The 18,219-nt window shown below is 42.3% G+C and overlaps 1 protein-coding gene across 1 annotated transcript in view; it reads right to left on the bottom strand.

The window, feature by feature from the left end:
* Nucleotides 1–3,360: 3,360 nt before the first annotated feature.
* Nucleotides 3,361–18,219, bottom strand: part of tprn (taperin) — a 103,213-nt gene continuing 88,354 nt past the window's right edge. The window contains exon 4 of the mRNA XM_060841263.1: nt 3,361–6,698. Within this exon, the coding sequence (XP_060697246.1) occupies nt 6,636–6,698 (63 nt within the window). The 3' untranslated portion in view covers nt 3,361–6,635. The remainder of the gene's footprint in view (nt 6,699–18,219) is intronic.

Here is an 18,219-nt window from a genome sequence, read left to right as displayed (position 1 = left end):
GGCTGATAAGTTTCTGACCCCATTCTTCTACCTTCTCCTTGTAACCTTGAACCCTCTTAACAATCAAGAACCTACCTATCTCTATCTTAAATGTACTCAATGACCTGGCCTCCATAGTCTTCTGTGGCAATGAATTCCATAGATTCACTATTCTCTGGCTGAAGGAGTTTCTCCTTAACTCCATTCTAAAGAGTCTTCCCTTGACTCAAAGTCTCTTTGCACTTCAGATTTCTGAAGTTTCCCCCCATTTAGAGAATAGTGTCTGCCTCTATTCTTCTTACCATAGTGCATGACCTCGCACTTTCTCACGTTGTACTCCACCTGCCACTTCTTTGCCCACTTTCCTTACCTGTCTCAATCCCTTGCCTCCTCCATTGATCTTTGCATCATCTGCCCTCAGTTCCTTCATCTAGATCATTAATGTATAGAGTGAAAAGTTGTGGTCCCAACTCTGACCCTTTCAGAACACATCGTCACTGGCTGCCATCCTGAGAAGGACCCTTTTATCCCCACTCACTGCTTTCTGCAGACAGCCAATCTTCTATCCATGTTAATACCTTGCCTTTAACAGGCTCATCTTACTCAGCAGCTTCCTGTGCAACACCTTGTCAAAGGTCTTCTGGAAGTACAAGTAGATAACATCCACTGGCTCTCCTTTATCTAACCTGCTCATTACATCCTCGAATAATTCTAACAGATTTGTCAGAAATGACCTCCCCTTGATGAAACCATGCTAACTTTGCCCTATTTTACCATGCACTTCCAAGTATTCAGAAATCTCATCCTTCACAATGGCGTCCAAGATCTTACTTCCTGACCGAGGTATCGGGCTAATCAGCCTGTAATTTCCTGTCTTTTGCCTTACTTCTTTCTTAAATATTAGTGATTTTCAAGTTCTCTGCCCCCCCCCCACTCCTCCAAACCCCACAATGCCAGTGTTTCCTGAAAAATCACCATTAACACCTCCACTATCTCTTCAGCTATAACCATCAGAACTCTGGAGTGCAGTCCATCTGGTCCAGGTAATTTATCTACCTTCAAGCCATTCAGTTTTTCCAGCACCTGCCCCAACTCTCAAGTTTTTGGGACGTTCTTCATGCCTTTCACCGTGAAGTCTGATGCAAAGTATTTATTCAGTTCCTTTGCCATTTCTTCATTCTCCATTACTACTTCTCTAGCGTCATTTTCCAGCAGCCCAATGTCCACGTTTGCCTCTCAACATTTATGTATCTTTCAATCTTCCTTTAAATAGGAAGGTAAGCTAGCTAGTAATATAATCTTCTCCCTCCTTATTTCTTTTTTAGTTGTCCTGCTTTGGTTTTTATAGGCTTCCTAATCCCCTGGCTTTACACTGCCCTGCACTGCATTATATCTTTTGCTTTTATACTGTTCCCTGACTTGCCCCAGTCATAGTTGCCTTGTCCTCTCTTTAGTGTGCTTTTTCCCCAGGGATGATTTTTTGGTGTCTCCTGAATTACTCCAGGAACTCCTGCCATTGCTGTTCCACGGTCTTTCCTGTTAAGCTCTTCCCTCAGTCAATTTTGGCCACCTTTCCCCTCATGCCTCTGTCGTTACCTTAATTCAACTGTAATAACATTACATCTGATTCCAACTTCTCTCTTGGCAAATTGCAGAGTAAATTCTATCATATTATGGTCACTGGCTCCTAAGGTTCCTTTACCTGAAGCCCCCTTTTCAAATCTGCCTCATTATTCATCTCTAAATCTAGAATTGCCTGTTCCCCTGTGGGCTGCACCACAAGTTGCTCCAAGAAGGCATCTTGTAGACATTCCACAAATTCCTTTTCTTGCGATCCACTGCCAAACTGATTTTCCCAGTCTATCTGCAGATTGACGTCCCCCAAGATCACTCTAAACTTGCCTTTCTTACAAGCGTTTTCTTACTCCTGGTCCTTGCATCCCATGTCCTGACTACTGTTTGGAGGCCTGTGTACATAACAAAAGGCAACTTTAATGAGAGTTATCTCAGAGGTTCCTCGATTGTCCACACACATCATCTGACGCCACATAGTTTCTTGCTATCAATTTAATTCTGTTGCTTATTAATAAGGCAACCCCAGCCCCCTCTGCCCACCAGCCTTTCGATAGGATGTATATTTAGCTCTCAGTCTTGATTCCCTTTTACCACATCATACCAGCCAACTGCAATCTGTTTCACAAGCTCATTTACTTTATTTTGTATACTGCGTACACTCATACACTTTCAGTCCTGTATTTACCATCCCTGTTCTCATTGTCATCCCTTTTACCAGATTCCTAACCCTTTCCAAACACACACCTATTTTGGATGTAGATTTGCTCACTGAACTGGAAGGTTCAAAATGAACAACAAGGAAAACTAATGTCATTTACAAAATATCTTGCAAGGCCTCTAACAAACACTATATTGGACAAACAGGCAGAAAACTAGCTTCCAGGATACATGAACACCAACTAGCCACAAAAAGACATGACCCTCTCTTACTAGTATTCTTACATACAGATAAGGAAGGACACCACTTCGACTGGGACAACACATCCATCCTCGGACAAGCCAAAGAGAGACGCGCTCGAGAATTCCTCGAAGCATGGCATTTCAACGAGAACTCTATCAACAAACACATCAAGTTAGACCCCATCCACCACCCCCTGAGAAAAGGAACAGGAAGTGACTTCACAACAGGTAATGACATCACCAACCCAAACATATAAATAGAAAGCAGGAATTATCAGCAGTGCTTCGCCTGAGGCCCACTGAAGATGTTACCTAGTATGGTGATAAAACATCTGGAAGTGAACCTTCCAGCTCAGCAAGCAAACTTACATCTAAAACCTCAACCTGAGCTACAAATCTTCTGAAAATTCACACACCTATTGTGTGTTCTGGAGACTTTAATAGCCTCTCCCAGTTCTCCTTTATTTTCATATTTCTCTTTATAGTTGAATCCCCTCCCCCTCGCCCACATGCTAACCTGATGCTTTGTTTCCCTTCACCCCCACTTTCTAGTTCAAAGTCATGTTGACTACCCTATTTACCTTTTTTGCTAGAACATTGCTCACAGCTCAGTTCAGGTGGAGACTGTCCAACAGTACAAATTCTTCCCGTTCCAATTCTGATGCCAGTGCTCCATGAAATGGAACCCATCTTTCCTGCACCACTCCTTGAGACAGGTGTTTACTTCTCTTACTCTCACATCCCAATGCCAATTTGCACATGTCTCAGGTAATAATCCTGAGATAGTAAATCTTAAGGCTCAAAGAGAAGAACGTTCTGTTTCCATCCAGAGAACTTAACTACATTACAACCTCACACAAAAAGGTTTGCCAGTGTATCTTTTTTTATTTTTTTTTAAATCAACAGTTGATCATGTCTGAAAACATTATACAGTAATTACATCTACAACCAAAGATAAGAACTCTATCAAAATCTGCATTATGTATTATTCTATAGAACAAGTCTTCAGCTGAAACACTGCAGTATGTCCATCACTATACAAAGCTTTTTTTAAAAAAAACAATGTGCATTTCTAAGACATGCAACAAAGGTGAATGTTACAAAAATGGACAATACATTTGGCCATGTGACTGAACGCTGGCAAGTCTCAGGTTCTTTCCATTTAGTTCAACCTCTAAGTGCAAAATTCATTAGTGCATATGCAATTTATTAAATATTTCCTGTGCCTGGAATCCATTCCAACCATAATGTAATGCCTTGTACTGCCAGGAACTTTCAAAACAAGATTGGTATGGACTCACTTAAAACTCATGGCTCCCACCTTGACTTACAATTAGTATTTGGTGTCACATGGGTCACGTCAACAGGCATGGAAGACTTGATTCACAAGTGTTTTAGTTGTGAATAGAAGTTTGCATCACAGCAAGGGCTCCCTAGATACTGTTATGCTGTCACTGGAAGTGAAGGAGTGTTACAAAGTGCAGCAAACAGTTTCTCCAGATACTAAAGTCCTATCTATGCATTAACATATGTACTTAGTAGTTGATAGCAAAGTGGAAGTTCAGGAAAAGTGCATTATTAATAAATAGAAAATGGAAATACACAGTAGTCTGATCAGCATTTCAAAGGAATCAGACATCAACAGTTTGGATACAAATCTTTGATTGAAATTATTTCTGACCAAAGTACTATACCCAAAAGGTCAGCCTGTTTTTTTTTTCTTTCTCGGTGGTAACTAACCTGCTGCTAGTTAGCAATTTATTCAATTCTACAATCACAAATCCTGCTGGTGAACAATAAGGGGACGGGCACGCAAGAGGTAGCTGGCCCACAGCAGACAATATGTTTGCCTGGGATCAAGGTGAGTACCACAAAAGGGAAGTGAAAGTGCATTCCAAATTTCAGCCCTTACTCGAAAGGAAGAATAATGCACATAGATTGCAACTTAGCAACGTAAATGAGATTTTTTTGCCAATAACAAAGTATGTGGGTCACTTTGATAAAATTAAGCACATGTACAATTACCAAACTGGGTCAATTGCAATTGTGGACCTACACAGGATTAACCTCCGACTTTAATCATCCCATAGATGGTTCTGCAACAATGGGTAAAATACAAGTGTTCTTTGTATTGTAAACACATGCTGACAGGAAATGGAGTTGAAATCTTTCCGATTTCCAGCAAACAGTAACAATCTTTAATCACCTTCATGGACAAAAGTCGAAGGGGGCTAACTTGCTATGTCTTGTCTCCAGGTTCCTATTCCAATATGAATGAAAGGGTTGAAGGGGCAACATTCTAGAAATTAAAAGAAACATCAAATTGCAGCCAGACACAATCAAGGCAAATTGTATTCATAATATTTTACTGGAGTGTATACAGAATTAAGTTAGTTGTCAGGACATTTATCCCAAGACATTCAATGTTCCTTTTCTCTTTCCTGATTCAACCCAATATATTCTAAAATAGTAAGAAAAACACCTTTAGCAACTACAAATTCTACCTTGTCAGAATAAAATATACATTGTCGAATTAATGAGGGTATTCAGTTGCTATCATTTTCTGTGGATCAACAGTTGCAGAACATCTTCACTTTTACAAAATCTGAAAAGGATGAAACAGCAATCAACACACTGCCACAAACCTAACTCTACACCTTTAAATCCACCTTTTTCCTTCTAACCCCCAACAACTTCATTTGGAACTAATTTAAGATCCAAAGACAAAATGTAATGTACACCATTTAGCTAACATACATGGTGCCTTCAGTGTGATTGGAGTAAATAATGTTCTTTCCAACTTGTTCCACTAAAGCCAGTGGGCATGACTGAATCAGAATTACTAGGAGCAGCAACCGCTTCCCAGCTCCACCACAATCAAGATAAAACACTGAAGAGTAGTTCCAAGGTAATGCTTGGATTGTTATACTCCACAACAAGGACTACAACACTTTGTTCTGTGGGTATGGTGCATTGCATTGTCCAAATAGGTCACAGCAGAATTTAAATTAATTGCCTCTGCTAACAATGAAAACAATGTACATGTCTAAACCCAAGTGGTGAATGCTCCAAACTATGTTAAGTAAACTTATGAATGTTTTTGCAAAAGTGACCCAATATTCAATGTTGAAGCCAAGTAGCTGCACAAAGACAGAGGAAAGGCTTTGTGCTTAATCACTGGCAATTTGAAACGAGGTGAAAGTTTAATACCTGATAGGCTCAGCCTAAGGCACCAAGAGGCTTTCACACAAGTGTGATGGCTGCATAAACAAAAACCTTATTTCACGCACTCTCACTGTTCCCTATTTAGGAAGTGCTTTCCATAGTCCTAGCTGCCCAGTGAATACATGGCACATAATACATTTTACAAAGAGGATCTGACAAATCCCTGTCTCTGAACTCTGGGAGGAGTTTAGCATTCTCAGTTCATACTCAAACAATCCTCCGCTCAGCTCGACCTCACCAGGAGGCTCGAAAGTCGGAGTGCCAGGACAATTACAATATTAAAGAAACAGAAATGAAAATGGTTCGAGTCCTGAGGACACCCGGTGACCAGGACCACCACCAGTAAAAACTGTGGCACAGTGGAAATGACAGAACTATTTAACAGTACAGTATCCAAAGTACATTATTATAAATGGGAATGTTGCTTGAACACAGTCAAACCCTGAAAACATGGCCCAGGGCCTGGCCCTCACACAGGCCCAATACTCTTAAGGACAAAGGTAGCCAAGATCAAAGCACAGTGTAATACAGCTCTCCTCTGAGGAATGATCATCATCTGCAGGGCTTCAGCAACCATGGCAGTGTTCAGGAATATTTTAGGAATGTAGGTCACAGCCCTTTGAGGGCAAGTGCAAATCGTAAACTTGGTGTGCAGGCAACCAGCCTCCAAATCTGAAAGCTGTCACATAAATGCTGCGTGGATCTCATGAGTCTCCTCAGAGTCAAGGGAGAAATCCAACAGGGCATGGAGAAATGAATGGTCAACTTGTCCTCAAGAGAAACCTCAGTCCTTAGATATAGCCCAAAATGTCTCCAGTAAGGGGATGAGCTTTTCAAAGAACAGCTAGCTGCATTTCAGATGGCACGTCGCTGGCTTTTGCCATTCCAGGATTCATGGTAAACCAATCCCAAATGTTGGTGTGCATTGTCACAATTCCTCGATCACATCTCCTTTGTCAGAAATACAGCGCTGGCTCACTGCTATAATCGGAATGTGAACTGCCATCTGCTGGTGTGAGCTGAGGAGAAAGTGAAAAACACTAGTGAGTGTTTAAGCTTGATTAAGTATATGATAACACACTAACCACGATGATTATGTCTTGGACTTAGCCTGTTTTTGATTTACTTAGTTCTCACTAATACTTTTGACAATGCAATGAGTTTTTAAGGACTTTAATCTTTATATTGTTACGAATGTGGTAAAAAAACAGTATCGAATAATGACTTCTGCGATCTGATTTTAATATCTGGGACGATTCATGGACTAAAATGACATTCAAGAGAGAAAGAAATGCTGGCTTAGGATGACCATAATGATCAGTTGATCACAGGTTCAGGCAGTTCCTAAAGCCACAAAGAGTCCAACATGACTGAAACTAGTCCCATCTATATTTAATGTTTAATTTACACGTTTCTGGAATGATTGCTCATTGGAATGAAAGTCAGTTGCATATTATCCAGTTTGTTTAAAAAAAACAGACACAGGAATACACAAAGATACCATATTTCAGGAAACCGCTTTTGAGCAAGAAAGAAAATGGATTTACAACGCACGCACACACATACTGCTTCAGCATCTCAAAAACAGCACTTAGTGATAAAGACAGTTCCATAAGAAGTCAAAGATATACAAATTCTGCCACAAGACATCAATTAATAAACTGTGGACTCAGGTTAAAACCGAATTCAAGGATTTTCTCTCCACACCCCCCACCAAATTGCCTATTCCTGATCTTTGTTTTCATTTTAAACCTTGCATTTGCACATTTGTATGTGACTGATTTTACATTTTACTGTTTTCTTGGGTAAACTTCAAGAAAACCTTGTAATTATCTCCTGAATTTGACTGATGCTACATTTTAATTTAAGGTGTCATAACTGTATGCTGAAATAATTAATAATCTTTATGAATGGAGGGGTTTAAAAAGAGGAGAGATGATTCACATCTCCTCACCCTGTCATAACAACATAAACTGGGTCAAAATTGACCAGTTTTTTTCAAATATTAATTTCCTGGAGCAATATATCATCAAACTGGCTAGGGATGGAGCTACATTAGATCATGCATTGTTTAATGAAGATAATTAATGTTATGATAATAGATCCATTGGGAAGTAGTGATTATAACCCCATTATGTTCCATGACAAGTTCAAAAGTGACTTACTCCAAGCACATGAAAGAATCTTAAACCTAAATTAATCCAATTCATAGATACGAGGGAGAGCTGGCTCAGGTTAATTTGGTAAAGATTTAATTCATAATGTTTAAAAAAGATATATTTATTCCATTGTAAAATAAAAACTCAACCAAAGTACCCATTTCTTAAAAAGACAAGATGCTTAAATTTAATGAAGAGGCCTACAAGGTTGTGAAAAAAATAGAAAGTCTGAGGATTCAGAGTGCTTGAGAAATCAGCTACGGGCCAAACTGTTGGTCAGAAGGGGAAAATATTGAATGTGAGCAAACTGGTGAGCAATAGAGGAACAGATTGTAAGAGGTTCTGAAAGATATATATGATAGGCCCTGTGTTCCTCAATATTTTTGGAACATTGATTCTGTCTTCACAAAGGAAGACACAAGTAAACTGTGTATTTAATTGGTCCACCATCTCTGTTCCTTTTACAAACTTCCTGTTTCTGACTGGAAGGGACCTACATTTGTCTTCACTAATTGTATCCTCTTTCTCTTTTTTGCTTCTCATTCATAAATACAATAGTCTAAAATTCTTCAAATTCAAAGAACAAAACAGCATGGGATCTGGCCCTTCAGCCTTCCACCCACACATTTTGCCCTTCCGTACTAAAACTGTCTTCCCTTACAGGATCCATATCCCTCTACTCCCTTCCTATTCATGTATTTGTCCAGGTGCTTCTAGAATGCTGTTATTGCATCTGCTTCCACCACCTCCTCTGGCATTACGTTCCAGGCACTCACCACCCTTTGTGTGAAAAACCTGCCCCTCACATCGCTTTAAAACTATCTTCTCTCCACATCGTCCCCTCCTTCCACCCCCCCAACAAACCTTGAACCTGGGCCCCCTAATAATTTTCCTAGGATGGAGGGGTCAAAGCTTCATACTTTCCACTCTATCCATGCCATTCACAATCTTAGAAACTTCCATCAGGTCACCCCTCAACCCACCAGCAGTCCAGTCAAAACAAACCCAGTCTATCCAATCTTTCTTTATAGCTAAAATCCCCCTACCAGGCATCATCCTGGTAAACCTTTTCTGTACCCTGTCCAAAGCATCCAACATCCTTCTCGTAGTGTGGTGACCAGAACTATAATCAACTCAGTTCAGTTCCTATCAGATTGGAAGTTAACAAACATAACACCACTGTTCAAGAAAAGAGGGAGAGAGGAAACAGTGATCTACAGGCCAGTCAGCCTAACATCAGTCTTTGGGAAAATGCTGAAGGCTGTTATTGAAGAAGTGCATATAGAAAAGCATAGTTTAATGAAAACAAGTCAATATGCTTCAATTAAAAGGAAGTTTCGTTTGAAAAATTTACTAGAGTTCTTTAAACATGGTAAAAACAATGACTGCAGATGCTGGAAACCAGATTCTGGATCAGTGGTGCTGGAAGAGCACAGCAGTTCAGGCAGCATCCAACGAGCAGCGAAATCGACGTTTCGGGCAAAAGCCCTTCATCAGGAATAAAGGCAGTGAGCTGGAAGCATGGAGAGATAAGCTCGAGGAGGGTGGGGGTGGGGAGGGAATAGCATAGAGTACAATGGGTGAGTGGGGGAGGAGATGAAGGTGATAGGTCAGGGAGGAGAGGGTGGAGTGGATACACGGAAAAGATGATAAGCAGGTCGGACAAGTCCGGACAAGTCATGGGGAGAGTGCTGAACTGGAAGTTTGAAACTAGGATGAGGTGGGGGAAGGGGAAATGAGGAAGCTGTTGAAATCCACATTGATGCCCTGGGGTTGAAGTGTTCCGAGGCGGAAGATGAGGCATTCTTCCTCCAGGCGTCTGGTGGTGAGGGAGCGGTGGTGAAGGAGGCCCAGGACCTCCATGTCCTCGGCAGAGTGGGAGGAGGAGTTGAAATGTTGGGCCACGGGGCGGTGTGGTTGATTGGTGCGGGTGTCTCGGAGATGTTCCCTAAAGCGCTCTGCTAGGAGGCGCCCAGTCTCCCCAATGTAGAGGAGACCGCATCGGGAGCAACGGATACAATAAATGATTAGTGGATATGTAGGTAAAACTTTGATGGATGTGGAAGGCTCCTTTAGGGCCTTGGATAGAGGTGAGGGAGGAGGTATGGGCACAGGTTTTACAGTTCCTGCGGTGGCAGGGGAAAGTGCCAGGATGGGAGGGTGGGTCGTAGGGGGGCGTGGACCTGACCAGGTAATCACGGAGGAAATGTACCTAGTAGGGCAGGTGTATTTTACCACGATTTCCAAAAGGCATTTCATAGGGTATCACACAAAAGATCAATATGCAAGGGCTCATGGTGTAAGGGGCAATATCTTAGCACGGATAGGACAGGAAACAAACAAGGCATTTTCAAATTGGTACACAATGCCTCATGAAGTGCTACTCGAATCGACGATGGAAGAGACCCGGGCCAGGCTGGAACTGATCACGGCCATACTGCAAAAGCATGAGCAGGAGATGCAGAGTCTTCAGCAGCATGTAGAGAAGGTCGAGCAGCAGACTGCAGCATCAGAGACCACACTGAATCAATGGTGGGATGGATCCAGGCTTTGGAAAAGCAGGTACAGACCTTAGTGGAGCAGGTCGACAACCTCGAAAATCGAGGTCGGAGAAAGAACTTTCATATTATTGGCGGAGCAAGAAGGGGATCAAGCCAGCCAGGTTTTTTTGAGCAATGGCTGCCACATTTTCTGGGATGGGAAGCCAGGGAGGGCCTGGTGCGGATTGATCCAAGTTCACTGGGTCACAGTGCGCAGGCCCAGGTCAGCCCAGCACCCCTGCCCAGTCCAAGTGCAATTCCAGTCATATAGAGACAAACAAAAGGTTTAGAAGCTTCCCGAATGTTGGGGAAGGAACTGCAGGCCCTGATCTATAAGGGATCAAAGATTATGTTGTGTCAGAACTTTTCTGTGGCAGTGATCTGTAAGAAAACTACCTTTGGTGAGGTACAGAAGAGGTTGAGAGATCTGGATATCCAATATTCTGTAAGATACCCGACAGTGCCTTGTTTCAGTCATGCAGAGTCCAGACATGACTCAGCAAAGAAAGCAAATAACTTTTTGGACACTTTAAAAATAGACTGACTGGCTCAAGCAAAATGGACAATAACTTTTCTTGTTGTTTCTTTCAATCTGTTTTGTTCCTTTGATTTTTTTTCTCTGCTTCGCTCTTCCCTGGGGTTTGGGAAGTGTTATTGGAACTTTTGGTTTTTTTTCCAGCAATAATGGAGGTTGATGCACAGGTGGGTGTGTAAAATGCCCACTTTTAATTCCTATGTTAAGATTTTAGTATCCTTTACTTTTGTTTTGCCTGGGTTTGAGGCGCGGTTTCAGCTAGGAGCCATAGAGGTGCTTATGGGTAGTGAGTGCCCCCTAGGGACAAGGGGGAAAGTCTCCTATTTTCTGTTTTTTGTGCTGGTTTATTGTAGCTGTGGTTTTTAGAAGTTCTGTTGTAATAGATTTTGTAGTTATGTTCTTCAGGCTCTGAGCCTTTAATTGTCTCCACTCAGCACATCATGAGTAGGGTTCTTCCTCTTGGGGGTTCACGGGCTGTTTTAGATAACCATGGCTAGTTGTTCCTTCAAATGGTGCACCTGGAATATTAAGGGGAGACACTCACCAATTAAGAGAAAGAAAGTACTTTCAAGTCTTAGAAAGAAGATAGTTGAAGTCGCTCTCTTACAAGATACCCACCTTGATGACAAGGAGCATCTAAAGTTGCAGCAGGGGCAGTTTGACCTAGTGCTCTTTTTATCGTTTAACACTAAAAGCAGGGGAGTGGCTCTCCCCCTTCAGAAGAATCTCCCATTCCAGTTGCGAGATCAAACTAAGAATGAATATGGATGGTCTGTGATTCTCAAAGCTTTTACATATGGAGAGAAATACGGCATTCTAAATGTTTACTGTTTACACCCCCCCTTAAATATCTGACGGATGCACTTTCTAGGTTGATTGATCTTGGAATGTGCCATACTATTATAGGGAGAGACTTCAATCGCCTCATGGATCCCACAGTAGATAGGATAACCAGGGGTCTCCCAGGCACTTCCCCACAATCTAAACAATTGGTGGATTTGGGATTGGTGGTTGTATGGAGAGGTCTTCACCCGGTGGGTAGGTATTTCACCCTTTTTCTCTAATCTGCACAAGTATTACACAAGGATTGATTTGTTTCTTGCTCCAATCGGCTTTTTTGGATTCAGTGTTGTCCTGTAAAATTGGGAACGTAGCCATTTCTGATCATGTGGCAGTGTATTTGGGGGTTAAGGACAAAGGTACCTTTACGGCATTGGCACATGGACCTCCTTTATCCTGAAGGATAGTAAGTTTATCAGATACTTCTCATGGGAATTTAAAGGGTTTTTGGATATTAACTCAGGCACAGCCAGCAACCCTTCTGAGTTTTGGGAAACTGCCAGGGCCGACAAGGGGTATAATCATGTCTTATTCAGCGAGTTGGAAACGACAGAGGGGAGAGCAGCAACGTCTGCTCAAGACCCAGCGGGAGACAGCAGAGATTGCGTACTTCATCAGAGATTGCAGGTCATCCGTGATTAAATTACAGCAAACCACAACTCTCTGGGCTGGTCCAGATTCTGCGCTTGCTCAAACAAAGACAGAGAGATCTCTTTGTGCAAAGCAAAGGTGATGGAGATAGGCCAGGTAAATATCTGGCATATTTGGATAGGAAAAAAAAAAGAGATAACCCCCCCCCCCCCAAGCTATCACATCTATCAGAGGGGGCACTGGGACTCTCACTTGTGACTCGAAAAAGATTAAGACGTCTTTTCAAAAATTTTACTCCGAGCTGTTTCGGTCGGAGGGCTACAAGGACAGGTTGACAAAGATGGAGTCCTTTTTGAAGGACCTGGACCTTCCAGGTGCGGCTCCAGAGTAGGCGTCCCTTTTGTAAGGTTGCTTGACAGTGCAAGAGATACAGGAGATGGTAAAAGAGTTCCAAAGTGGTAAGGCACCCGGCCCATATGGCCTTCCGAGTGAGTTTTATAAGGAATTTATGAATATGTGGGCCGGGCCAATGCTGAACGTGTACAATTATTCATACAGTCAGGACGGTCTCCCGTCCTCTCTGAGAGAAGCTAATCTTTCTCTCAGCCTCAAGAGAGGGAAGGCCCCAGGGGCCTGTGCTTCATACAGGCCCATTTTGCTGCTAAAGTCTGGTTTTAAAATTTTATCTAAGACACTCACATTGGTGGTTGGAGGAGGTGTTGCCCTCTCTTGTAAAGGAGGACCAGATAGATTTATTAAGGGCCGTAGGTCCTCTAATAACATTAAAAGATTACGGAACATGGTCCAGGTGTGCCAACACAGCTCGATTGCAGACTTAGTGGTCTCCCTTGATGCAGAGAAGGCGTTTGATTGGGCGGAGTGTCAGTATCTTTTTTATGTTCTGGAGCGGTGTAGTCTCGGTGAGTGGAAGTGCTATATTGTGATCCTATGGCAGCAGTCTTACTAATGAAGTAAGACCTAATAATTTTAGTATTGGAAGAGGCAGCCAGCAAGGTTATCCCCTCTCACCGCTGTTGTTCACACTAGTGATTGAGTCGATGGTGGAGGCAATCCAGAAGGACCCCGATATAACTGCCCTGGAGGTAGCGTAAGATCACACTGTTTGCAGATAATGTTCTCCTTTTCCTATCAAACCCAGCAGGGCCTGTGCCTCCTTTAATACAATGTATCAATTTATTTGGCTGTTTCTCAGGATGTAGGATTAACTTTATGAAGTTATAGGCCTTGCCCGTGGTGGGGTCTTGGGCGAAGACCTGATCTTGAAGGTGAAATCTGATTCCCTTTCATGTGGTCACAGGGAGGCCTTCTGCACCTAGGCATTTACATTACTCCCACCTTTGACCATTTATAGAAGGCTCAGTTATATATGCATTTGCTCGATAAGATAAGGCAGGATCTTCAGCATTGGGAGGTTCTTCCAATATCTTGGTTAGGCCGGATAGCTCTTATTAAAATGAATGTTCTTCCTTGTTTATTATATCCCATGCGAATGCTCCACTGATGTTGCTGAGGCAAACATTGCACAAACTCAACGGTTGGCTCGGTACTTCTATTTGGCATCACAGGGAATGGGGGATGGGGGGAGTGTAAACTTTCCAGATATTAAGAGGTATCAAATAAGCTCCCTCCTATCCTTTGTGAATGATAGGGCTTGTGAGGACCCGAGGTCAATATGGCTGGATATTGAGGCCGCCCAGGTGAAATGCCCCCTTATTAATCTGTTATTCATGAATAATACGAGGACAGTCATGGAGTATTGTTGGAACCCAATTGTCATCAATACATTTAAAGTGTGGAGGGCGATGCAACAAAGCATGGGCAATCTAAAACCTCCTTTCTCACTCCTATAGTAGGAATGCCAGGATTTCGGCCAGGGTTGATGGACTCTGGTTTTAAGTTATGGGCATCCAGGGGAGTCTCTTGTCTGGGAGACTTATCTGAGGGGGAGGTCATGATGTCCTTCGATCAGTTGAGTCTCAAGTATGAATTGCCCAGCAGGGACCTCTTTTGTTATTTTCAGGCCAGGGACTTTATCCAGAAAAAGACTACCCTTCTATTGATCCTTATAGGTCTGACATGGAGAGGAAAGTACTTCAGTACTCTCTCTAATTGCACCCTGTACCATTTACTGGGAGGTGGCGCCTCGAAAGAAATTGAGTGACTTCGTGGCATCTGGGAGCAAGAGTTGGGAGTGGACATTTTACCAGAGATCTGGGAGGGCATTTGGGAGAATGTTTAAATCCTACATAGGGTTTATTTGGCCCCAGAGCGGCTTGCGAAATTCAAAAAGGGAGCATCTCCATTATACCCCAAATGCAAAATAGGGATTGGCACTCTTACCCATTGTTTGTGGTCATGCCATAAGCTGTGCGAGTATTGGGGTGCTACAGCAAGTGTCATGGAGGTGGTCCTGGGGACTGAGGTCAAGGTAGATACCGTGTCTCTTATCCTGAGCCAGCCAAATTTGCCTTCCTTAGATGAGCATGGGAAAAAGCTGTTCAATATTTTTAATATTGTGCGAGGAAGAACATTCTGATGAGTTGGGCCTCGGAAAGCCCTCCAGGCCTGCTGGGATGGCATAGATGAGTTATGGAACACATGCTCCTGAACTTCCTTCCAAGTATGGTGCACCAGAAAACAGAACTTTTCTACAAGACGTGGCGGCCCTTTCTGAACCATCTAGAAGCAGATTTGTCGGCTATATTATCTAGGGCTATTGTTTAGCCATGAGACCTAGGCCTGACGAGCTGGGTGCCCTGAGGGAGTGAGGCGGAGAATCCAGAATAAATACGGGTATGCTAAATGCTGCTCCTGGTGATGGGGAGCTTGGGGGAGGGGATGCGCTGAGTGAAGTAATTTAATTTAATTTATTTTGTTCAATTTTTTATTGAATTGTAGTAAGGGTAGCTTTTTTTATTATTTGTTTTGTAGAGTAGAGTAATGGTTAGTTTATTGTAATTGTTGTTATGCTCAGATTGGTTTTTTTTTTGTAATTTTATAATTGTGTAAAAAATAAAAATCTTTTCAATTAAAAAAAACCTGAATCTAAAAAGCATGGCCTTCTCTTAACATACAGAATAAACCAATATATATCAGAGCTTTACATAATTTCCCCACTTCAGAACAAAATTTCCTGAATAGTACTATATAATGAACCTGCATCACACTAATTTAACCCATTTACTTAATCTATCATTATCCCTTTGTAACATCCTGCTCTGTTCTGTACAACATACTCTGTCTCTTACTGTCTTAAAGCAAATATGTATCCATTCTACTCCTTCATTCAAGAAGTTCATTTTTCAAAGTACAGTATTCTGCCCCCCCCCCCCCCCCCCCCCACCACCCCCAACCACCTCGGTACCTGCAGGCGATACGTTCCAAGACCGACTGCTAAAGCCCAAAACCATTTAAATGAATGCAAACCCATTCATTTAAATGGGAAACATACCTTCCTAGCAGCCTCCTGGTCCCTGGCTCTAGAATGTTCCCTTTTATATGTTCAGGCCACGATAAATCACAGGTAACAAACTGCACTAACCAGACCCCCGGATATGGGGCCACCCTGTATTCATTCATAGGATATGGATGTCATTGGTTGGGCTAGTGATTACTGCACAACACTAACTGCTCTACAAGATAGTGGTGAGTTGCTTTCTTGATCTGCTGCAGTTCATTTGATATAGATGCACCTACAATTGCTGCATTTGGATATGGGCTGCTTCAATATCTAAGGAGCTGCAAATGATGCAGAGCATTGCACAATCAGTGAACATCCCTCTATAGCTGATGCAGTTTATATGGATTTCAGCAAGGCCTTCAAGACAAAATCCCACATGGGAAACTGATGAAAAAGATAAAAGCACATGGAATCTAGTGTAACTTTGTATGTTGGATCCAAACTTGGCTTAGTGCTAGGACATAGAAGGTGGTGGTGGAAGACTGTTTGTGTGACTGGAGCCCGGTGTGCAGTGGTGTACCACAAGAATCTGTGCTGGGTCCCTTGTTTATATATCACAAATAATCATGTAGTTGAGAATGTTGGAAGGTGATGATAAGTTTGCAGATAACACAAAGATTGACTGGGTGGTTGTTACTGAGGAAGAAGGGCTTCAGTTTCAGGAGGATATAGATGGATTCGTTAGATGGGCAGATCAGTGACAGTTGGAATTTAACCCTGGTAATTGTGAGGTGATGCACAGTGGAAGTAAAAAACAAGGGAGTACTCAATAAATGGCAGATTACTAGGAAGCTCAGAGGAACAGAGGGATCTTGAGGTGCTTGCTCACAGGGTCCTAAGGAGGCAGGGCAAGTAATTTAGGCATAAGGGACACTTGTCTTCATGAGTCAAGGTATAGACTTTAAGAGCAGGGGGCTTATGCTGGAACTGCACAAGACTTTAGTTAGACCACAGCTGGATTACTGTGTGCACTTCTGGTCTCCACACTATAGGCTGCATCTGATTGCACTGAAAGGGGTGCAAAGGAGATTCACCAGAATGGTTTCTGGGATGGGGCATCTTAGCTAAGAAGAGAGGCTGGATAAGCTGTTTAGAGGGAATTTGACAAAACCTTTCCTCACCTTGAGTGTGGTTGAGGCCTGGAACACACTGCCTGAGAGGGTGGTGGAGGCAGGTAAACTCACATTCTTTAAAAAGTACTTGGATGAGCACATGAAGTGTCATAACATTTAAGGCTATGGGCCTAGTGCAGGACAGTGGGATTAATGTGGATTTCATGAAACTGACTCAATGGGCTGAAGGACCTCTTCTGCATTGTATGATTCTATGTGGCTGACCTTATATTGGAGGGAAAGTCACTAATGAAGCATTTGAAGATGGTTTGGCCTCAGACATTAACCTGAGGAACTCCTTCAGAGTTGTCCTGGAGCAGAGATATTTGATCTCCAACAGCCACAACCATTTTCCTTTGTGCCAGGTATGACTACAACAAGAAGAATTTCCCCTGATTCCTATTGATTCCAATTTTGCTACAGCTCCTTAATACCACATGGTCAAATGTGGCGTTGATGTTAAGGGCACTCTCACCACCTTGACGTAGATGATGAAAACCTGAGGTTCCAGTATAGATCCCAGAAGAATACCACTTGTCACAACTTGATCATCCAAGAATATTTCCTTTATCCCTACTCATTGTCAACTACTTCCGAATTAATTTACAACCCATTCACAAGCTTACTACCAATCCCTGGTGCTTTCAGTTGTGATTTCCTGGAGTGAAATATGACGTGACTTTTCCTGGGAGAGGCTGCAAACCTGCTTCCCTGGTCAAGGAATCCACTGCTTGGCATCATAGTCACAGGATAAAGGTTCAGCCATTTAGAACTGGGATATAGAGCAACATTTACATTCACAGAGTTGGGAAGCTTTGGAATATTTTCAGATGTTAAGACATTTATCATGTAGGACACTCTGCTATTTTTTTCTTCATTAGTTCTCTTCCATCTCAATCCATGCTCATCCCCATCTCATTGGTCTGAGGTTTATTTCAACAAACTTATTCATTATTCCATTAGGATCTTGGACCCAGTCATGTTGAGTTGAAGCCCACTGCAGCAGTGCAATTTCTTCTTATACCAGTAATGGTCCCAAGAAACGGTTCCCTTATTTCTATGATATATTTGCTTTCCTGGTCTGCTTGTCCCTGTATCAAGTAACATGTGGTTCAGATAGTAATGCAAGTTATTTAATTTGGCTCCCAATATTGTTATCACTGTTCTTTGTTGAGACAAAGTCCTGGTATGTTAATAAAAAAACGAACTGTGGATACTGAAGATCTGAAACAAAAACAGAAATTGCAGGAGAAACTCAGCAGGTCCTAGAGTCAGAGATGTA

This window comes from Hemiscyllium ocellatum, chromosome 21 (genome assembly GCF_020745735.1).
Source record: "Hemiscyllium ocellatum isolate sHemOce1 chromosome 21, sHemOce1.pat.X.cur, whole genome shotgun sequence".
In the NCBI taxonomy this organism is placed as follows: Eukaryota; Metazoa; Chordata; class Chondrichthyes; order Orectolobiformes; family Hemiscylliidae; genus Hemiscyllium; species Hemiscyllium ocellatum.
This window is presented reverse-complemented; position numbering and strand designations above follow the sequence as displayed.